Source organism: Lacerta agilis, chromosome 1, assembly GCF_009819535.1.
Source record: "Lacerta agilis isolate rLacAgi1 chromosome 1, rLacAgi1.pri, whole genome shotgun sequence".
NCBI classification, from domain to species: Eukaryota; Metazoa; Chordata; class Lepidosauria; order Squamata; family Lacertidae; genus Lacerta; species Lacerta agilis.
In genome coordinates this window covers 42,307,614-42,331,249 of record NC_046312.1, presented here as the reverse complement: position 1 = coordinate 42,331,249, position 23,636 = coordinate 42,307,614, and the positions used below count along the sequence as shown (strand labels likewise).

General features: G+C 43.4%; 1 protein-coding gene across 1 annotated transcript; it reads left to right on the top strand.

Annotated features, from left to right (window-relative positions):
• Positions 1–5,346: 5,346 nt before the first annotated feature.
• LOC117061537 (spectrin beta chain, non-erythrocytic 5-like) lies at positions 5,347–23,158 on the top strand. Its single transcript, XM_033174397.1, has 8 exons — positions 5,347–5,482; positions 7,641–7,757; positions 9,049–9,216; positions 15,865–15,981; positions 16,434–16,591; positions 17,983–18,211; positions 21,668–22,302; positions 22,990–23,158. The coding sequence occupies exons 2-8, from the start codon at positions 7,647–7,649 to the stop codon at positions 23,156–23,158; spliced, it is 1,587 nt and encodes a 528-aa protein (XP_033030288.1). The 5' UTR covers positions 5,347–5,482; positions 7,641–7,646.
• Positions 23,159–23,636: the final 478 nt, after the last annotated feature.

The window sequence follows — 23,636 nt, the reverse complement described above, 5'->3', positions numbered from 1 at the left end:
TGCTTGAAAAGCAGAAGGCCCCTTCACAGTTTATGTGTTATGTGGAGATCAGCCCATCCCTATATAGTAGCTGAGAAACTTAAGACTGGTCTTAGTGCATCCTTTGAATGCTATAGTGAGAAATCAATTAACAAACTAACAGCTCTATTCCTACTATTACTAGGTTTGTGTGTGTTCTTTGTTTATAGGCACAGACATCACTGGGGATAAGTAGCATAGGCTAACTTAGTGTTCTTCTTGCTTTCTGGGGCTTATGGTTTTCAAAATAGTTGGGGGTTTTTGGTTTTTTTGGCCAGGATTGTGATGGGATAGGGGAAAGAATGAGGAGGGTGATTGGGGGGGGGGGAGAAGACAAATGAGTCAAGAGGCCAGACTTCAGGAAGAAGTTTGTTCATGTTCTTGTTGCACCTTGAGTCTTTACCTGCCCCTGTGTGTTTATTTTGAGACCACTCTTTGACAATGCTTTATTACCTTTTCAAAAGAAAACTGAAGTCACTGGATGCTAGCAGATAAGAGACTGCAAGATCGGATTTTATCTGTTACATCACATGTAGGCAGAATATATTATTTCTCTTACAGCTGAGAAATCCAATTTTACACATATTTAATTGAACTCACGTTCTGGAGAAAAGTGTCTCTCTCTTTCTGCACTATCTTTCTCTAGAACAGTTGTTAGTATTTATCTAAGCATCTGCTTTTCTTGTGCAATTTCCTCAAATCTTTGTTTCTCCCCATAATGAAATCATTTTTCCTGTTATTTATTATCCTGCAGTGATTTTAGTGGTTTTGTAACTAAAATGTGCTGCAATTTCAGTCGGCTAAGTCGAAACAACCCTCTTTTTGTCAACTACAGTGTCAGAATTTTTGAGTGACTTTTAAACATGGTAGAATTGCGGTTTTGGGTAAAGGCACACAAATAATGAAACTTGTTTGCTTGTTTTGGCTATGATCCTTATTATTTCAAGAACCCGAAGTTTTGATCCGTGAGCCTCTTCATGTGTCTTCATACTTGGTGTAAGAATCAGTGGAATATGAAACATGACTGATCCGGACATCTTTTTTCTTGCTTCTAGAGTCTTTTGTGAGTTGCCCTTATGCATATCTCCCTTGTGGAGAGCTGCATAACACACACTGCAATGTAATGCAGCCTAATGCTTAGTTTCCAGAGCTAGGCTAGTTGGGCAGCACAGTGTGGCCATTAACAGAACCCTTTATGGGTGGGTGGGTTTTTCTGAACTATGATTCACTAAAGGATTGCTTCATTGGCTATTGCAGTGTTTTTCAACCTTTTTTGGGCAAAGGCACACTTGTTTCATGAAAAAAATCACGAGGCACACCACCATTAGAAAATGTTAAAAAAAAGTAACTCTGTGCCTATATTGACTATATATAAAGTAATTTTCCCACGGCACACCAGGCAACATCTCGCGGCACACTAGTGTGCCACGGAACAGTGGTTGAAAAACACTGGGCTATTGGATCCATAGAGGCCACAGCCCAAGAGGGAGAGCGCTTCTACTTACACTAGAAGGAATACAACAATTGTTGGAGGGGGCCTTGTATGCTACATAGTGCTGGATGCAGGACATCCAGATGTGGAACATCTGCAACTGATGGTGGACCAGCCACTTCACCCAGCAAGGGGAGAGCTGATCACTCCACTAGAAAAATGGTTCTGTGAAATCCCATCCAGCAGAACTTTCTAAAAATAAATGTTGACGTGCATCTGGGGTTTTTCTTTGTGCTCGGGTATTTCAGAAACATAAGACCTTGATAATGAATTGGAAACCAGCTACTCACAGATGACATATTTCCCGTATGTTGTAGGATATATGTGGCCTGGAAGTTTTGAAAAGATGTAAAAACTGGATTTAGAAAAGAATCGTTCTTCCTTTCTTCAACTCCTTTTCATTATCACTCAAATATTGTCATCTTTATTATACCTGTTTGTAATTAGTTTTCTTTCCATAGTCTAATAGTTCTAAATGTCCTCAAGGATATGGACCACTTTATTTAATCAGAGTCTCTATACCATTATTGTTACATATTTATAGATCCAAGATCAGGTCACTTAAAAAAAAAATAACAATGATTGACCCATCCTTATATTACTGTGAAATATTTCAAGTGTCATCAAGAGAATATATATTATTGCTTTTTTGTTTGCTAAGGTTCAAATAACAAAACTCTTGGTAGAAATATTAATTTTCTCCCCAAGAGTTTAAATTCATCGGTGTTGCACTTTGATTATCTGCACGAATCATTACAGACGCCGTAATATATTTTTGTATATGTTTATAAGATTTCTCCTTTTTGTGTGTAACATTTCTGGGAAATAAAATTCGCTGTTTAATAAAGTTAATTGCATGCTTGTGGTTGGTTTATTCATTTGTCTATTCCTGTGGAGGGCTGCTCTCCAGTGGTTAGAAGGTAGTATTGCATGAGCTGGACTTCCTATATAAAAGTTCTAGCGTTGATACAAACTCAGTACTGAACTTGGTAATTAGGTATTATTGCATTGTGCCTTTTCTGGATTTAAGTTTCAAAAATATTATTGCCAAATTATAGACAGAAAATTGGAAGATTCCAAATTTTTACACCATAAACATAACATTTTCAAACCTTAAAGTGGTTCTTTCAAACCTTGAGACCTTCTCTCCCCTCCATGGGTTCCAATTCTATTGTTTTCCCTCTGCATCTTTTCCTGTAATCTTATTATATAAGTATCCACAATCCATGTTACAATACAAGTGTCACTGTATTCCTGCCAATGATTTCAACTGTTTACAGTGGTCTCTCAGATATGTTAGAAAATTATTCCAGTCTTTTAAGAATAATTGGTCTTCCTGATTTCTGATCTTTCCCATCAGTCTAGCCATCTCTGCATATTCCATCAGCTTGGTCTGCCACTTTTCTCTGGTCGGTACTTCTTTCCATAGCTGAGCAAGAAGCATCCTTGCTGCTGTCATTGCATACATAAACAGTCTTTTATTTTATTTTGGTAGTTCTGCACCTGTAAAGCCTAACAAAAAAGCCTCTGGTTTTTAAACAGAAGTTATCTTAAACATTTTTTTCCAGCTCATTATATATCATTTCTCAGAAATCTTTTACCACCCCACCTGACCACCACATATGATACAACGTACCCTCCTTCCTTTTACATTTCCAGCAAATATCTGAACTGGTTCTAAACATTTTCACAACTTTACTAGGTGTCAAATTCCAACGGTACATCATTTTCATATGGGTTGTATGGAACTACTTCTATCCACTTACTCCCAGCTGCATAATCAACATGCAATGGTACTGGCACAACTTCAACAATTGGGATTGGTAGCAGACACAAACATCAACCTCGCACTCAAGGTGGCCCTGAAGGGCACCATAAATTCAATGCTAGACACTCCTCCTCCACCAGCAATTGCCATCTCATGCTCCATTTCCGTTGGCCAGCATCTCGTGCTCAGGATGCTTGCCCTTGGGTGAGAAGAACCCTTTTGCAGTGACTCCCCATCTTTCTGAAGCCCTCAGCAAACCACCCATCTACACTGTCCGACTCAGCCAGCCCATGATACTTCTCATTGAGGAACCAGAGGGTTACCTAGAATTTAGCATACAGTTTGCAGAGCTATGCCTCAAAAGGAAAGCTCACTTATTCCTAGCATCCAGCGGTGGAGGAAGCCTCTTGGGCACCTGGGATGGTGTGCCCAGGGGCAGGGCAACCCACCCATAGGGGCGGGGCAGGGCACACGGCACCCATAGGGAACGGGTCGCACCCTAAGGCCTCAGCCACCCTACAGCTGGGGGAGGGGAGGCAGCAGGCAGACAGCGTGGAGCCTGTGGGCACCTGAGACGCATGGCTAAGGCGCTGCAGGCCCCACGGTGAGTGCTGCCCACCATTTTGTCACCCCCCTCAATGGGGACACCCGGGGTGAGCCACACCTACCACACACCCCCTTGCTACACCCTTGCTAGCATCATCACATTTTGCTTGTGGCTGCACGCAAGAAACCACAAAGGAAAGTGAAATGCTATTTCTTCCCAGTTAGGCCCACTGCCATTCACTTTATCGTACAATCTTTGTGGGGGTGGAGAAGTATACTCTCTGCCTTATAAGAGCAGAAAGGAGCTAATGAGATAATAAGTTATGTGAACAAGCCATTTAGAAAATGATTAAATCAGATGTATTGTGGAAACTATTAACACATGAGTGCCTGATTCACAATGCAAGGTTACCAACTGGTATTTCACAGGAGGCAATAAACGTGCCAAATCTTGATGCTTTTTCCTGAAGTAAAGGTAAAGGGACTCCTGACCGTTAGGTCCAGTCACAGACGACTCTGGGGTTGCAGCGCTCATCTCGCGTAACTGGCCGAGGGAGCCGGCGTACAGCTTCCGGGTCATGTGGCCAGCATGACTAAGCTGCTTCTGGCGAACCAGAGCAGCACACGGAAGCACCGTGTCTGAAGTACTGAGTCACAATTATTGATTTAATTATGGAATTGTAAACAAATTTCCTAACATAGTTCAGGTACAAAAGAGCAGAACATCACTCCACTTATTGGAAACTGGAAGGGCAGCCATTTCTTTGAAGAACGTAAGCCTGTTGCACAAGTGGTGAAAATTACGGGTCCCCAGGATTATTTGGGTAGCTTGTTTTCTTTTGGTCATTACTCTCAGGTCCTGCTGTGCTCCATTACTACTGAAAATCAGCTGCCTTAGCACGAAGTTTGATGAACCTGAAGGAATGCTCAAATTTCTTTGGTTCTTTTTATATGATTATTTTTTCTACCGGTATGTTTTTATATAGAAAAACAGTTCTTATATTTATCTGTAAGCTACCTTGAGTCTCTGTCAGGGAAAAAGAAGGGTGAATAGATGATAGATAGATAGATAGATAGATAGATAGATAGATAGATAGATAGATATAATGTCTTATTTTATTCACATCAGCCCAAAGGGTCATAGTACATGGAATAAACATTTGGCAGGCTAGCTGCAGCCAATGGCCCAATATTGTAAATTAACTTATTAAATAAAGGCTTTCTAATTCCAACACTTGGCATTTATTTTTATACTTGTATTGGAATTACTTTTGTCATTTACAGCCTTGTGCTATGGGCCAGGTAGTGACTGGAATCATCTACTCCAACTTTGCGTGGGAGGTACATATTTTCTTTATCATGAGCACCTGCCGGCATCGGAGCCCAACTTCCTGTTCTAGTACATTATGTCAGCATTTGAACTGCTGCAGATATATCATAACCATTCTGCTGAGAACCTTTACCCCCAATATTCTAATGACCTTTTCCCTCCCTGGCCAGGTGTAGAGTTTTCATATAGATTATAAATACTTTCTCACTGTCACAGTATTCAAAGGTCACTTTGAATGCCAGAATAAGCCAGCAGTTCTGAAGTAAAAGTGTTTATTCTATTGAATGGTGTCTTGCTGGCTTTAAAAGGGACATCTTTACAAGGCTGGGTAAGTTTAGATTTCAATGAATTTCTTTGCTTTCTGTGGATGGGGCAAATGAGGGAAATATGCATTTGAGTCATCTCAGAATTGCTTGAAGACAAATGTTATCCTTGCGAGAAGGTATGTTCTTACAAGTGACAGGCGAGATGTTCTGAAAAGAACTGACTGTCCTATTGTATGGTACTGCATGTCCCCCCAAAAAAGAAAGTAGGCCTAAGTGAAGAAATGACAACTGAACAGAAAGCACAATCATTTTTAGTTGATTTTGGTTGACAAATGATCCAGCCATTTTGCTGGGACCAGAGGTTAAGCAAGATAAAGGCAAGGAGGACAATGCATCTTCTTCAGCAAGAAGAAAAGTGCTGAGAACTTCCCGAAATGTGCAGGAGCTGGTGAACTGTGGGCAAAAATCCCTTCTTCCGACAGTTGCCTTGAGAATGAAAGGGCTGCTTCAGAAAATTAGATTTCTATCTTAAGCAGCTTTTTGAAAAGAGATAATTCTCCCATTGTGCGGGAGGACCCTTGAACTTGTTGTGCCATGTCCTGTGTATGAACTGAAAGGTAGGGTCCCAGCATTTTGTCTTCCCAGAAGTACATGTTGCTGGGATATATTTTGCCAGCAAATAGTGACCGTCATCATTTAAACAATATTTGAGCACACTTCATATACAGTGAATCGGGTCTGAGGAGGCTTTGGTTGTGGCTCATCTACCACTTCCCGTAAGACCAGATCTGACCACAAAGATCTTTCAAGGACCACTATTCAGTCACTGCACCATAAAAGTTGGTTGTGGGGAGCACAGAGGGGCCAAGTACATTTTTGGGTGAACCAATTGTGTCCTGTGTTGGATTTGTTAAGTAAGAAATGATGGCATCTCACACGAATGCTAATTTTTCTGAAGTTTTGATGAAGCTAATCATCAAAGAAATTATTTTTTATATAGCAAAAAATAACTAACCTAGCCAAGTTCATATTACAAATGGGGGAAAATAAGGAAAATGGCTTTAAAACAAGGAGCATCTCCTTGATGTACAAATTAGGCAGGCACAATGCTGGTGACTTTCTTCAGAAAGCACAATTACTTAGAAACTAGTGCAAGTGGAACCAGAAAAGCAGGCTGCCACTAAGAGCAAACTGAGTTAAGAATATATGATGTTTACCAAGGAGTCCAGCACTCTTGCAAATGCAGAAGATGCCTCTCCTCAAGTAACCACAGGGGCCCATCACTACTTGTTTGGGGAGCCCTTGCCCTCAACTCAGTCTCTGGAACTGCTTCAAAAAACTCTTTGTTAGTAACAGGAAGCTTATACTGAGCCAGACACTTGGTCCATCTAGCTCAGTATTGTCTATTTCAAGGGTTCCCAAAGTATGGTTTGTGAACCACATTCAGGTGGTCCCTGGAATGTCTGTAAAAATAAAATTATAAACCATGCAGCTTCTAGCACGGCCTGTTACATACAACAAGCAGGCAAACCATTAAGTGTTCAACCAAGACCCTCAGAAATATTCAAGTGCTCCATGGGGGCAGGGAGAGCTTGGAAACCTCTGGTCTAGACTGGCTGGCAGCATCTCTTCAGGGTTTCAGGTAAGCAGTCTTTCTCATTCCTACCAGGAGATGTCAGGGATTGAAACGGGAACTTTCTGCATGCAAAGCACACTACCACTGAGATTGGCCACTCCCCAAAATTGCTAACACTACATTCTTTGGGTGGAATCTGAAGTTTTTTGTCTTTCAATAAAACCAGAAAAAAATAATAGAAGAAAGGCATGCCCACCCCCACTATTACTTTAATTTCAGTGTTGAAATGCCAAAACTAGTATTTAAGTTTTTATTGTTACAGTTTTGTTAACACTTTAACCTGATACCTTTCCAGAATGTATTCAGCTTAATAGAGATCTCCCTTGCTTATTAGTTGATGGGTAGCAGCACCCACTTCCTTTTGGCAAGAAATGCATTGCAGGATGTGTGAAATTGGCCTCTGACCAGGACGTGGGCTCTCAGATTTGGCTGGTAGTTTTCTGTTGAATGCATAATCTGGTGCACACTCCTTGACTTCAAGGAGAACAAGAAAGCTCAAGAATGCAAGAAAATTGGCATCAAGCTGGGGTGGGTGATGCATGGTTATTTTTGGAGGAGTCATGTTGGAATGTTTCTGTTTTTAGGGCACCATGGAGGAAGAATATGTACAAGGACAGTTCAAAAAGCTGCAGGAGCAGCGTATGACCATGCAGAAGAAAACGTTCACCAACTGGGTCAACAATGTGTTCTACAAACATGGTGTAGGTACTTTCCTCAAGCTCCTTCAGATGTGAAAGCGTTAGTGCAGCACCTGGAACCATTGTGCCTTAGCACAATTTGCTATTACTTAAACATTTTAGTAACTTGACAGCTGCAATTTCCTGTCACAGATAGAGGTACAGCTGGCATTTCCACAGCTTCTCAAACTCTGTAGGGTTTCAGTCAAGGCCTTTTACCCATTCAGCTGTGAGTCATGAGGTTGTAGTTGTCAAGATGTATGTGTCATCCTTAATGCTTTAGTTTACACCAATTACAAGCTAATATAATATTTATGACTAGGCAGTTAATGTTTTAACATCAACCCAGAAAATATTTCAGCTGTCAGAGCTGGACCAAGACATTTTAGTCATTCATTCATTTAATTCCATTTATGACTTGCACCCTCAGAAACATCTCAAAATGATTAACAGTGACAGCACCAATAATGAAAGCAGTAAAAGCAATTCCATGTATTAAAAAAACAATTCAAATCCAGCACAGATAAAGACTGCAGTGACAATAAAATCTCCACTTAAAAGGCTTCAACATGCACCAAAAAGATGATAGAGGTGGAAAACCTGTCTGATATGAGAGAGGGAGGTTCACAGTTGGTGCCTCCACACTAAAGGCCTGATTCCTACGTCGTAGGGAACAGACCTCTAGATGAGATGGTATCTGCAGGGAGCCCTCTCCAGTAAAAGCACAGTGATCAGTTGGGAATTATAAGGTGTGAGAGCAGGTATCATGGTACCAAGGTTTTGCATACATGTACTAGCTCCTTGAACTTAGCCTGGTAGCTAATCGGCAACCAGAGCTACTGCTTTTTGTTGCAGCTTCTGGAACAAAGATGGACCTTTCAAAGTTGCAGCCAGAAGCTCCAAATTGTTGCTAAAAATATGTTTTAAATAAAGATTATGGCAGCGTATCAACCAATGGATTGAAGGCTGCAAATATTCCAATCACCCTTTTAGCTGACTAGAATAGGGGATATTTGTCAAGAATCCATGGAGGACACCTGTAGATAAAGGAGTATGGAGAAGTTGTTCAGACCTACCTATAGTTTCTTTCCATGTGCAGTCCTGTTAAGAATATTAAATGATGTGAATTCAATTGGCTTAGCAAATAATTTCTCTCTTCTCTTCTCTTCTCTTCTCTTCTCTTCTCTTCTCTTCTCTTCATGCCAGTCAAACAGGAATTACAGCACTTGCTTGCCATTATCTATCCTTGTGTGACATCTGTCCATGTCATTAGCTGTGAAATTTTGGCTGAATTCTTTGATGCTTCATTTTGCAGGTGGACATTAGGATTCATGATCTCTATACTGAACTGAAAGATGGCATTTATCTCCTGCAGCTGTTAGAGCTGCTGTCTGCTGAGCAACTGCCCAGACCAAACAAGGGTAAAATGAGGGTTCATTTTCTGGAGAACAACAGCAAAGCTATCCAATTCCTCAAAACCAAGGTGAGAACGTAAAGGTGTACAATGCAGACTTGTCAAGTTGCAGGACAGTGTGAGGTTGCATTTTTATAAATTTATGTTTAATCTATATTCCATCAGGTGTCATTGGTACACAAATTTAAAGAAACCCCTTTTAAGAGTAATGTTAATTAACAGTAATGGAACAGTTTTAAACCATTGTTTCAGTCCCATAGAAAGGTTAAAGTCTTCCCCCTATTTCTTTTTTAATGTTGGAGATAGTTGATAGGCTATATTTTGATAATTGTGTGTGTTCTGTGTGAATCAACTACTTTTCCTCAACCACACTTGGCGGCTTATAGCATATCTAAAAACATAAAACATCAAGCATTAAAAACCTGATACAGGGCTGCCTTCAGATGTCTTCTAAAAGTTGTATAATTCTTTATTTATCTCCTTGACATCTGAAAGGAGGGCATTCCACAGGGAGAACACCACTGCCAAGAAGGCCCTCTGCCGAGTTCCCTGTAACTGTCCAGTAAACTGGGTAGTCCACTTTAAACTGGCAAAAAGTCCAGCACGCTCCTGCTGTGCCACTTTGCTTTCCCCCCAGTTCCCTGGGCTGTTAGCAGAGATTCTACTCACGCAGCAAGAAGCAGGTCTGTTGTGTAAGGCATCCTTAATAAAGCTCTCTGCAGCCGTCTTCTTTCTTATCTTTGTTAAAGCGTTTATTTACAGAAAAATACAACTCCTGGGAAGGCATGCTTGCTCCCAGTACTGAAGAACATAACAGAAAGGAAAAAACCACGCCCCAAACTCCCCAACTCCAGGAAGCAACAGAAACCCATTTATAGGCACACCCAGATTACAGCACGTCACATGACCAGAGCAGTTTAACAGTTTAACCCTGTAGGTTCTGGAATATATCACACCCCCTCTCGTGCTGTATTTCTGGGTTGAATGTAAATACAATCATTTATTCAAAACATAAACACAACCCCTTGCAGAACTCTTCATGCTTCTGAAAGCTTAAGGGTTTTGTAAATCCATCAGCTAGGTTTTCTGAACTAGGGCAATATTGTAATTTAATCAAACCTGTTTGGACACTTTGACAAACATTTTGGAAACGGATGTCCAAATGTTTTGTTCTTGCTTTAAATTGCCCATTTTCCGCCAGTTTTAAACATGGTTGATTATCCTACCAAACAGTGACAGGCAAATGACAAACCCCATAGATTTCTCGTACCAAACATTGGTAGTACTCTAGTTCCCTACACACGTCAGAAAGGGCACTGAACTCGGCTTCAGTGGATGAAAGTGCAATAAGCTCCTGTTTTCGCGACCTCCAACCAACTAGAGACTTTCCAAATTTTACCACCAGTCCGGACACAGATTTTCTGTCCTTTAAGTTCGCCCAGTCACTATCAGCCCAGCAAGTGAGTTTTGTCTCACCCTCAGCTGGCAATTTTAAACAAACATTTTTAGTGGCCTGCAAATATTTGAGAATTCTTTTGATTCCTTTCCAGGCAGCCACGCTAGGCTTTGAAGCCTCTCTGCTGAGCAGATTTGTCGCGAACGCTATGTCCGGTCTGCTCCACTGGGAAATATATAGGAGACTTCCCAGGACAGATTGAAAAACTTCGGGATTGTCAAAATCGGAGCTTTCCCCAAATTGACTGTCTTTCACATAGTTTGTCTCCATGGGAGTTCTGCTGCCTTTGCATCCAGCCATTCCAAACCTTTCAAGTATTTGCTCAATTTTGGGCGTTTGACTGAGCATAAAGCTCCCATTTGCAGTCCTATCTATCTGTACACCTAGATAGACCTTTACTGGCCCTAGACTTTTAAATTTGAAATACTTTTCAAGCCTCTTGGCAAATAATTGCCCCTGTTTTTTAGTCTTTCCAGAATGGAGAAGGTCATCAACGAAGACCAACACCATTTCTTGTTGCTGTCCGGAACCTTTCAGATACAGACAGCTGTCAGCTTGGCTCTTTTTGTAACCCATGTCTTCCAGAGCATTATTCAGACAGAAGTTCCAGTTTCGGGCAGACTGTCTTAGTCCATATATGGACTTGTGCAGTCGCCACACTTGACCTGGCATACTGTCTTCGAACCCTGGAGGTGGCAACATGTAGAGTTCCTCCTCCAGGTCTGAGTTTAGATAGGCTACATCTATGTCAAAGTGGTTCACCTGAAAACCTTCCTGAGCAGCTACTGCTAAAAGCATTCTCAGGGTTTCACTCCTGGAGGTTGGTGCGTAAACCTCAGTGTAATGGAGCCCTTTTCTCTGCGAGAAGCCTCTCGCAACAAGCCTTGCCTTGTATTGTGGTTCTCCTGTGGTTGTTGGCTTAATTCTGTACACCCAGCGACTGCTCACTGCCTGTTTTCCTTCCGGCAGTTTTGTGATGGAGTACACTCCTAACGATTTCATGGAGTTAAGCTCCTTCATCATTGCCTCGTGCCACTTAGCGGCCTCTTCCTCAGGCAATTGTAACACCTCTCTGAAGCTTTCTGGCTCGCATTGAGCTAAGCAAGCCCAAACACTAGTTGCTGTGTACTTTTCCGGGGGTTTTCCTTTTGTGGTGCGTTCAGAACCCCTTACCACTTGGTCAGATGCCCCCTCTGACTCTGATGTGTTGGGACCAATCTGCACGTCCCTGTCATCAGGAGAGCCTCCTAGTGACTTACTTCGCTTTCTTTGTCTTTCTGGACTAACTACGGGAGATGTGGGCGTACTCCTGGGTTCTCTTTTTACTGGCCTTGGAGATGTCCCTTGTCCTTGAGCTGGTGCTCCAGCAGGTGCTGGTGCTGGCTCCTGAACATCTTCATCAGCAGAGTCATCTAGACTCTCTGAGAGAACATCAGGATTGGCATGAACACGTGTCCATCCACCTTGCTCGCAAAACTCAGCACTTCTGCTTATCACAACTCTAGATTGATTGCCCTCAGGATAGACAAATCTCCATCCCTTCGTCTCTAGCTCATAGCCACAAAAGATCATTTTTCGGGATCGAGGATCACCTTTTCTGCGTTGAGCTCTAGGGATCAGAACCCAAGCTTCACACCCAAACACACGAAAGAAATCTACCTTAGGCTTCTTTCCATACAAGAGAAAATAGGGTGTGTCCCCCACAGTAGAATTGTATGTCCTGTTCAACGTGAAATTGGCAGTTCTCCACACCTCCCCCCAAAACCTTGGTGGAAGCTGTGCATCAAACAGCATGGCTTCCGCAGCCTCCTGAAGGGTGCGATTTCTCCTTTCAGCCACCCCATTTTCTTGAGGAGAAAAAGCGCAAGTTAACCTGTGGCGTATGCCTTTCCTGCGGAAAAAATTCTTTAACACAGAACCCGTAAATTCCCCGCCACGATCTGATTGCAGACACTTTACTTTGTGCGGGAATTGGCGTTCCACAGCAGCAATCCACTCTTTAATTGTATTGGCGGCCTCACTCTTCTCTTTTAGAAGATAAATCCACCCCATCCGGGTGTGGTCATCTGTAAGAGAAAGAGCGTATCTGGCACCGCCCAAACTGGCAGTGGGCATAGGTCCACATAAATCTGTATGAATTAATTCGAAAGGTGCTGCAGTTACCCTGTCAGATCTGGGATAACTACAAGTCTTCACTTTAGCTCTCTTACATGCGCGACAATCTAAGAACTTTGAGCATGACTTCATGTTGCACCCATCAGCACACAAATGCAACTTTCTGACATAGCCCCAGTTGCAGTGTGCCATCCTCCTGTGCCAAAGATGCACACACATATTGTGCGTGGGTACATTCGCACACTTTACCTGTGCTCCCATAGACTCTTCCAGGGTAAACAACCCATCCTGACTCTGAACATTAACAAGCTGCTTACCTCCTTTGGAAATTGTACATACATCATTTTCAAAACAGACTTTAAACCCATCTTTAAGCAAAGCAGAAACAGATAATAAACAGCTTTTCATGCCCTGCAAAACAAAACATTCAAGATTAGTATTCAAACAGCTTAAATACACAGAGCCAAATTTTTGTAATTGCCTTTGAGTGCCATCAGCCATAGAGACAGGTTTTCCTTCAGTAAGTTCCTTGCAGTTCCCCAGTTGGACACTAGGGGGCAGTAAATGGTGACTCGCCCCACTGTCTATAATCCAGCGTCGACTCGGCATTTCCTTCACGGTTGCCACGGCAGCTAGTAAGTGAGAACTTTTATCAGCATAGCTGCCTCGTCCCCGGCCTCCACGAAAATCTCGGCCTTTCCTTCCACGCGTTGGTGCTTTGCTCCTTGTCTCTTCATCCTGGGCGACGCCCTTCCCAGTCTGCGGACAGTCTCTCTTTAAATGTTGGGTGGAGCCACACCTGTAACAGCACCTGTTTGCAGCAAAAGCCTTTACAGAACCTTCTAGCCTCTCTGCCCCTCCGCTCCTTGCACAACTCCCCTCTCTTGGGTGTCGGCTTCCCTGTCTCTGCCTTTTGGCTTCCTCATCTGCTAATCGACCAGAGACATAGTTGAGCGTCAAATCAGTAGCAGGCATGGACTCCAAAGTCAGGCACAGATTTGAATAGCTTGCATCTAATGAGCTCAACAAAATACAAACTTTAACGTCTTCATCAAAATTTATACCCAACAACCTGAGCCTGTTAAATACAGCAAGCACCTGTGCTATATGGTCCTGGATATTATGTCCCGGTTTAAGTTTTAAATCAAACAAGTTCCTCATGGCATGAATTTTGGCCCCTGAAGTAACTCTGTGATGAACGCGTTGCAAAGCGTTCCACACATCGTGTGTGTGTGTCAGGCCCTGTATGTGAGGAAGTTGAGGCCCATCTATACTTAGAATCAATGCTGAAAAAGCCTTCTGTTCCTTACGCAAAACAGCCTCTGTAGCACCTGCAGTGGCCTGAACAGGTAAATTCAGCGTATAGTCCCAAAGCCCTTTGCCAATTAACCAAGCCTGGCAGCGTTGAGACCATTCCTCATAATTATGTCCATTTAAGCGTTCAAAAGGGACAGAGGAAAACTCATTCTGCTCGGCCATCTTCCCTGGGGGATGCAGCTTACTTACTTGCTTTCAGTAGCTTTCCTCCCTGTCCGAAGATGCCTCCAGTCTCCTCTTCAGCCAGCGAGTTCAAACTGCTATTTTTGCCTTAAGAAACAGCAAAAGCAGGCTTCTCAAGCTGACCCCTCTGCCTCCACAAACTTGGCAGAGTACACTGCATTCCACAGCTAGTTGCCGCGACGACAGAGCTCAGGCTTATCAGCAACTCCTCTCTGCATGCGAAGCCGAACGCCAGCCCTTACACAAACTCTGCTTTCAACTGCCTTCGAGACGCAGACCAGACCAAGCAAAACTTCCATGGCCTGGGGTTTGTGACAAGCCATGACCCATAAAGTGTCCTTAACGGCTAGGCTGTCCATAATCTGCTGGGCCCATAACCTGTCCAGTAAACTGGGTAGTCCACTTTAAACTGGCAAAAAGTCCAGCACGCTCCTGCTGTGCCACTTTGCTTTCCCCCCAGTTCCCTGGGCTGTTAGCAGAGATTCTACTCACGCAGCAAGAAGCAGGTCTGTTGTGTAAGGCATCCTTAATAAAGCTCTCTGCAGCCGTCTTCTTTCTTATCTTTGTTAAAGCGTTTATTTACGGAAAAATACAACTCCTGGGAAGGCATGCTTGCTCCCAGTACTGAAGAACATAACAGAAAGGAAAAAACCACGCCCCAAACTCCCCAACTCCAGGAAGCAACAGAAACCCATTTATAGGGTAACAGTAACTTCACTTCTCACAGTGAGGGAACCACCAGAAGGCCCTCGGTGCTGGACCTCAGTGTCCAGGCTGAATGATGGAGGTGGAGACGTTCCTTTAGGTAGACTGGGTCAAGGCCGTTTAGGGCTTTAAAGGCCAGCACCAACACTTTGAATTGTGCCCGGAAATGTACTGGGAGCCAGTGAATTTCCTTTAGGACTGATGTTATATGGTCCCGGCGGCCACTCCCAGTCACGAGTCTAGCTGCCACATTCTGGATTAGTTGTAGTTTCCGAGTCACCTTCAAAGGTAGCCCAACGTAGAGCACATTGCAGTAGTCCAAGCGGGAGATAACTAGAGCATGCACCACTCTGGCAAGACAGTCAGCGGACAGGTAGGGTCTCAGCCTGCGTACCAGATGGAGCTGGTAGACAGCTGCCCTGGACACGGAATTGACCTGTGCCTCCATAGACAGCTGTGAGTCCAAAATGACTCCCAGGCTGTGCACCTGGTCCTTCAGGGGCACAGTTACCCCATTCAGGATCAGGGAGTCCTCCACACCTGCCTGTCTCCTGTCCCTCCAAAACAGTACTTCTGTCTTGTCAGGATTCAACCTCAATTTGTTAGCCACCATCCATCCTTCAACCGCAGATTGGCAAAGTTGACTGGAACTGATGGGAGTTGCAGTTGAGCAACATCTGAAGGGCCATAGGCTGACCACTTTTGCTTTATCCATCCCTCCCTCCATCCATTCTTAAAAAAAAATCCCCATGAGTTTCCAGGGCAGGTTACAACAATGTAAAAATACAACATTGAAACTAGTTAAAACAAGTTTAAAGCCTCAAGTTATAGAAAGTTGTATTTTTACATTGTTGCAACCTGCCCTGGAACCTCATGGGGTTTATAGAAACAAATTGACAATGGTAATAATTGCTGGAAAACTACATTTGTGCATTTGACAGGTACAGGTGAAAGTAATTGGACCTGAGAACATTGTAGATGGGGACCGAACTCTCATTCTGGGTTTAATGTGGATAATTATCCTCAGATTTCAAATTGCATCCATCAGACTTGATAAGGTAAAACTGTTCTTTAAAAGCCTTTGTCCTCTTTGCTTCGTGAAAACGATCAGCTCTTCTGTTGTTCCAAAATGTCCTTGATCCCTAGCAAACTGAAATTTGACTCTTAGGTTTCTAATTAGATTGCAAGCCTAATCTAAGTAAAGGATTCAAAATGTATTATTCAAGTGTTTGCGTTTGAATAGGGGAAGTGGCTGAGAGGGAGCCTCTCCCCCCCCCCCAAACTGTGACATGCATCTAATAATAAGTGCTAAATAAACTGTAGATAGAAAATGCCTCACTAAATATATAATTATAAATCCTTACATTTCAGTTTGTTAAAAAAAAAAAAAAGTTTTCATCCTAGAGCAAACTTGTGAGAAGTTTTCAAATCTGGATATGTTGTTGCATGGCAGATTTTCAGTTATATATGCAATTGTCCTTTGAGGTCTCTCTCCTTGGTGTGTTTCTAGGAAGAGTTTGGGGCTAAAGCTGATGTCCTTTCTGCCAATGATGCCCTGCTGGTCTGGTGCCAGTATAAGACTGCCAGCTACCCTAATGTCAATGTGAAAGACTTCTCCAAAAGCTGGAGTGACGGGTTAGCCTTCAATGCACTCATTCATGCTCACAGGTAAAGGAGAACTAGGTGATCCTGCAGCAGTAGCTCAGACTTTCCCGTAATTCTTTAATGGAGAAGGTGATCAAATCTGACAAGCTGAATAACTTTTTAGCACACAATATCATGTTAGACAAATGGAAATTATTTGTTAATGAGCTCAGAAAAGTTACTAGAGATAAAAGGGTGCTTTTCAAAATATGTAAATTGGATTCCATAAGGATTGGGATGGGTTGGGATAAAGAATAGGAAATTTCCACACCCTTTGGTGCAGGACTTCTGAGCTCCCAAGAATAGATTTCTCTCTCACCTAGCCCTTAACATCAGGAGCCAAGTGCATGCCCTGACACCAAAACCCACCTTCCTTGCTGCAATAAGCTGTTAGGGGCTTGAACTGGGCAATAGGGATTGTTTCTAAAGTTCAGGTTTCAGTTTCTCTTCCACCTCCCATGGTGTCCTTTGTGCTTCCTCTCCCTTGCCACCAGTTACCGGGCAGCAAGAAGGGAACAAATGGGACCCTTGTGCTTTCTTTTTCCTCAAAACAAAAGAGAGAGAGAAAGGGGCCCCATTTATTCCCTTGCTAATGCCTGATCAGATTTCCTGATCAGCCTTAGTTGCCCAGAGCAATGAAGGTGGCGGAGGAGATTGTCTGAATCTCTGCTCCACAACAGCACCCTGTGTTAAAGAATAAAGTATTAATTTTTTTACAGGAAGGATGTTGTGATGACTGTCATTGAAATGGTGTCATTGTATGCTCACCTCCTCACCTACCCTGAGGAGCTGGTCCCTAGACCTGCTTGCTGTAGTCTCACCCTAGCAGCACCCACCACAATGTGGTCTGCCCCAAGACACACCAGGAGCTTCCTAGCTAACTGGAGATTGAATTCAAGTCTTCTGAATCTGGTTGTGGCTGCTGTATGCTCCTCCCAACCTCACTTGCCTCTTTTAACAATGCGTACTAGAAATTCCAACAGCTGAACCAGAGGGAGAGATTGGAAATGGCCAACCAACACCATTTTGGGGGCTCTGCTGAGAGACCAGCTTCAATGGAGTCTTCCTCTTTCTGAACCGCTTCCATTTCTGAGAACAGATGCTTGAATCTGCTTGTTTTCCCCTTTCCACCCATTCCATTTTCCTTATGTGCCATGTCTTTCAGATTGCAAACCCATGGACCAGGGCTGCCTTGTTTCCATTTGATCTGATGTAAGCCCTTTTGACTGAAAAGCGAAGCAAAAGAATTGCTTGAATAAATAATGGGTAGTGAATGGAAGACTGAAATGCACTTTAGGTAGCATTTCTCAGGCACGCTCGAGTTTATATGCAAGTCTTGATGTGCACCTCGCCTCATTTTCGAAACATAACCTTCTCTGTATGTTTCCCCATCACCCCTTCTTTCCTCTCCCTAGGCCTGATCTCATCCAGTACAGCTCCCTGAGGCATGACCAGCCCATCAGTAACCTAAACAATGCCTTCACTGTGGCAGAGAAGCAGCTGGGAATCACAAAGTTGCTGGATGCTGAGGATGTGGCGGTGCCATTTCCAGATGAAAGATCCATCATGACTTACGTTTCATTCTACTACCATTACTTTTCCAGGCTGAAGCAGGACCAGACTGTCCAGAAAAGACTCACCAAAGTCAGTGCACTGCTGTCACATAAATTAGCATACCCTGTCTCTCAAGTAAATTCTCTCCAAAGGCTAAATCAGATGTGGGATCAGTTATAACGTATGTAATCTGTGGATAATGCCAAGGGCCTTTCACAGGAAGAATAAAAGTCAATATTCTCCTCTACATTCAGCTAAAGGAAAAGCCCTCCGTGGTCAAAAGGCAAATGCTTATGCAGTAGGAAAACTCATTGCAGTTTGTTTCCTTTGCGTAGGGCAAATGTCAGCAGGTTGTGGTTGTTGTTTTTTGCCATTTTTGGCTCAACTGACCTTCATATAAAAAAATATATTCAAGGGCACCATGGGCAAGCCCAATAGGATAAGTTCTGGCTGAAGAACAAGGTAGACCTTTGCCACTGCCAAAGGAGCCAGCGAGACACTTTTATTAAAGAGAAATCCGAAAATCTGGGATCTCCTCCAATCTGATGCCAAAGTTTTGTAATTGTTTTGTACCATTCTGTGGAGCCAAAGCTAGCTTGGGTATTGCACAGACTTGAAGGCTTTCACAGAAACAGTGACTATGGAAAGGGACAGAAACTCTCTCTCTCTCTCTCTCTCTCTCTCTCTCTCTCTCTCTCTCTCTCTCTCTAAAGGTAAAGGGACCCCTGACCATTAGGTCCAGTCATGTCCGACTCTGGGGTTGCGGCGCTCATCTCGCGTTACTGGCTGAGGGAGCCGGTGTACAGCTTCCGTTCCGGGTCATGTGGCCAGCATGACTAAGCCGCTTCTGGTGAACCAGAGCGGCGCACGGAAACGGCATTTACCTTCCCGCCGGAGCGATACCTATTTATCTACTTGCACTTTTTGACGTGCTTTCGAACTGCTAGGTGGGCAGGAGCTGGGACCAAGCAAGGGGAGCTCACCCCATCACAGGGATTCGAACCGCTGACCTTCTGATCAGCAAGCCCTAGGCTCTGTAGTTTAACCCACAGCGCCACCCGCGTCCCTCTCTCTCTCTCTCTCTCTCTCTCTCTCTCTCTCTCTCTCTTTCTCTCTCTCAGTACACATGCTCTATTACATATTCCCATATATTCCTGCATTGCAGATGGTTGGACCTTTGGGTCGCTTCCAACTCTACAATTCTCTGCTTCCATGATATCCTGTTGCAAGTTTTAGAAGAACCTAAGACTAGCTCTGCTGGACTGGGCTAGTTGGCCATGTGGTCCGGCCTCCTGTTCTTACAGTGGCCAACCAGGTGCCTGTTGGAAGACTACTAGCAGGACCTGAGTGCAACTGCAATTCAGAGTTCTACCCTTTGTGTGCTTCTCGCTTTAATGGTTTTCCTTCCCACTGCGATTCTCTCAGGGTTCTTTCATGCAGAGCCCTTCTCCTTCTGCTCCCTCACTTCCTAAACAAACACAGGGAGACAAGATAATCTCTCACTGACCTCAGTCACCCTCAATAAGGCAGCTCTGAGTTCCTTAATAGGATTGTGGCAGGGAAGTCTCCCTTGTGTCAAAGCAGCCTCAATATGCGCTAAGACTAGTGGGTGACCAGGCAGTGCAGAGGGAATCCACATAGTGAGGTAAATCTCCCTTCCCCCACCCCTCTCCAGTGACCATGCATTTGTTAGGATCCTTCAGCGAGAACTGGGTGCGATGGCAGAACATACAGAAGGGAGCCCTAATGCCTCAGGCAGCTTTTCCTGCACTCAAGGTTGGTGCTGTTTTGCTCCTTCTCCTGCCCCGGGCTGGGCTTGCTTTGTTATTTGTGTTCTCTGAAATGGATGCAAGCAGATTAGCACTTGCAGCTCATTGGTTTTTTGTTCGGTTTCAGCACCTTCCTCATTAACGGAAGGAAACAACTGGGGGCCGGCCGAGGTATCCTCAAGAGTGACATGGAGCGTTGTCCTGCGTTGTCTTTTGTAGTTTGCTGTAGTTTGGGGCATTTCACTTTGAGCTCTTTTGAAGCTAGGATTAAGAAGCGGAAACCAAAAATAGCAAATGAAAGGGGAGGGCAATGTGAGAGAAAGGTGGTTACTTTTTGCACCCCATAGGGTTTGTGTCCGTTGCTGAATGAACATGACTGGCAATCAGTCCACACAGGGAAGGTGCAGGTATTTTATGCTTAATGCTGATAGTTCAAAAAGGACTAACAGAATCAAGGCTTCCTCTGGTAATACCAAACCCTGTGCTGGATGGTACCATGTCACAGAGTCCCCTCTCATCAAATTCTGATGGGCGCTTCTGATATTAGTTATGGGAAGCAACTGTTTGCAGGCCACTATCAGAGAGTTTTGGCGACAAATGCTCTACTGTAAAGCTGGATCCACTCACATCAAAGAAGCGTTGCAATTAAATGTGTTACAAACTTTGTATGAGAAACAGAAAATTGCAGACTGGTGGAGGGGGGGTGTATTTCCGGATCTTTGTTTAAATAGTAGCAGTAGTAGTAACAACAAGATTCAGCATGTTGAATTGCAGAGGGTGATTATCTGAATTTGGTTATTTATGGCAAAACATGTGGTGATAACTTTGAACCCTGCACCTTAAAATACCAGCAGCACTATTTAGTGAAGTACTTGCCTCTTTCTCTGGTATTAAAATGTGTTGTGAGTCCCATGGAAGTGTTGTGGAGAGGGTGGGTGGATCCAGAAAAGACATGAGTAGGTGCTCAAAGAGTAGGTGCTGGATGATCCTGAGTAGGGCAGCAGATCTTCAATTCTAGGCTTCAAGAGGTGCCTGATCTAGGGAGGGATCCAGCAGTTTGGGGGAAGGAGAACTTGGCCCCAGGGAGGGCTGTAGGCCCTCCCCAAGTTGTGCCATGGCCTTGAAGCAAAGTAGGAGGCTCCTGGTGCTGCTTTTGTTTTCCAAATGTATTTATTTCAAATATTTTTATACTTCTATACTTCTGTTCTTTAGAAAATATTGCCAGGTAGTTTACAAAGGAATTGAACAAAATTAAATAACACAGTATATAAAACAATAAAACAGATAAAATATTGAACTCCACAAAATAGGATTCCACTCACCCAACACACTTCCACTCACGCAATACCCACACAAATTCCACACCCACTAATGTGCACCTACCTCAGTCTACATGACACCTACACTTGCACACAGATTTACAGGCAATCTCTCTCTCTCTCTCTCTCTCTCTCTCTCTCTCTCTCTCTCTCTCTCAACAGTTACTGGCCTCAATAATCTTCTGGGTACATACAGAAGAAGACTGCACTACCACTACCACACTGGCAGCCTTTAACACCAGATCTAACCCCTAAACACCCCAAATAAACACCTCATACCACCCACCCAAACACAAATTCAGATTTAGATATGGTTATTATCTGTGACTAAGGAAGAAATCTTTCATCCTAGTCTCACCCACAGCCTGGATTGACTGAAGTCAGTCATAAAACTCTGCTAGGTTATATGATTTGTTATAAGTATTTGCTTTTGTCCGTCCGCCCCCCCCCCCCGGCAGATTGTGTTCTTCTTGAAGGAGACGGATGACTTGAAGTTCCAGTATGAGCAAATGGTCTCAGAGTTGTTGAAATGGATAAAGCTCAAAGTGGTGGAACTGGACAATCGCTTCTTTCCCAACTCCCTCAAGGAGATGCGCCTTCTCATGGGCAACTTTAAGACTTTCCGCATTGTGGAGAAGCCTCCCAAGTACCGGGAGAAGGGAATCATTGAAGCCAATTTCTTCCACATCAGAACCAAACAGCGAGCCCACAACCAACGTGCCTACCTGCCTCCTGAAGGAAAGACACTGAGAGATTTGGAGAAGGAATGGGTCGTTTTGGAGAAGGCAGAACACAACCGAGGAAAAGCAATCCAGGAGGAGCTCTTGAGGCTGGAGAGAGTTGAGCAACTGGTCCAGAGATTTCTGAAGAAAGCAGCTGTTCGTGAGGCCTACTTGGAGGACATGAGAGGGATAATAAAGAAGCAGAACGACTGGCAGCCTGGGACTGTGGAGGAACATCAGGCAGCCACAAGAAAGCTTGAAGCCGTTGAGGCGGATATGCTTTCCCGAGACCTACGCTTCAAAGCACTGTCTAAGATGGCTTCAGAAATCAAGCAGGAGAACTACCATGGCAAGATCCAGATTGAAAAGAAGTGAGCTGAAAAGTGGCAGTGTGTGGTTTTGGGAGGTGGGAGAAGCAGGAATAGCTTTAAGGAGAATTAGAAGGACACATAGAAAATAGTTGTGTTGGTAGCATAAATAATGTAGCTCCCCTTTTCAGAAAGGCAGCAATGATAGAGATTAACAATGGCGATGGATTTCACCATCATGCTTCACATTAGTGCTTTTGAATAGACAGTGGACTGATTTTTTTTAAAAAAGAGAAACATTCTGGGGTTTTTTTTAAATAAGAAGATTTTTCAAATAAAATCTTGGGAGAAGACCCTTCTCCATATTTCAGCACTGGTTGAGGCATGTTATGGGTGACACAAGGGCCTTTTGTGCAGTGTCTTGGCAGAATACCATCCTCTTAGAATTGTGGTTAAAGACAGTGCTTTTTTCTGGGGGTACTCAAGGGTACACAGCACTGACACCTTTTTTTCTAGAAGAAAAGCACTGGTTAGATCCAACACTTCTATCATTTCAGTGCCAAGCTAAGAAAGACCTTTCTGTTTCCCCAGACATTTTCAGTGGTTTAGTTAAATGAACTAGCCACATGGGAATCATGAGGGAATTTGACAAGGGCCTACATTTTCATTGTTTTCCCTGCGTTCCTTGAAATACGTAGTTCTGCTCAGAATCTTCTGATATACCATGTTGTTGTTTTCCTTTCCATCCAGGCAAAATGACATTGCACATCAATGGCAAGACCTTATGACCCAGCTCCAGAGACAAAAACACTCCTTGGGGGCGATGCAGGAAGGCCTGGTCCTTTTGAGGGACATTGATACCATTACAGAAGAACTAAAAGGGCTGAAGGTATCTTGTGTTATGCATTTTACATGTTAACAAGCATGTTGTTTTAGTGACAACTAAAGACTGCAATTGATGTCATGTTGTGAAAGAACATTGTGTCTTCAGGTCTGAAAATAGGCATTGACATCCTGGGCTTCTTTATTTATTCAATTAATGATGATGATGATGATGATGATGATGATGATGGAAATAAATAAATAAGACATAGAAGAGAAGAAGAAGAGTTTGGATTTGATATCCCGCTTTTATCACTACCCTAAGGAGTCTCAAAGTGGCTAACAACATACAATTGTCAGTACAATAAATAGTCATCTGTAACTTAGCTATTTTCTTCACGCAAGTTCTTGAGGATGATAAACATCATTTCTATTTCATTTAATTTCCAGAGTCCAGTGAGTTCCCAGGATTGTGGTAAACAGCTCCTGGAAGCAGTAGATTTACTGCAGAAGCACAAATTGGTTGCCTCCCAGATCTCTTCCCTTGGGGAGAGGATCAGGCATATTACTGAAAG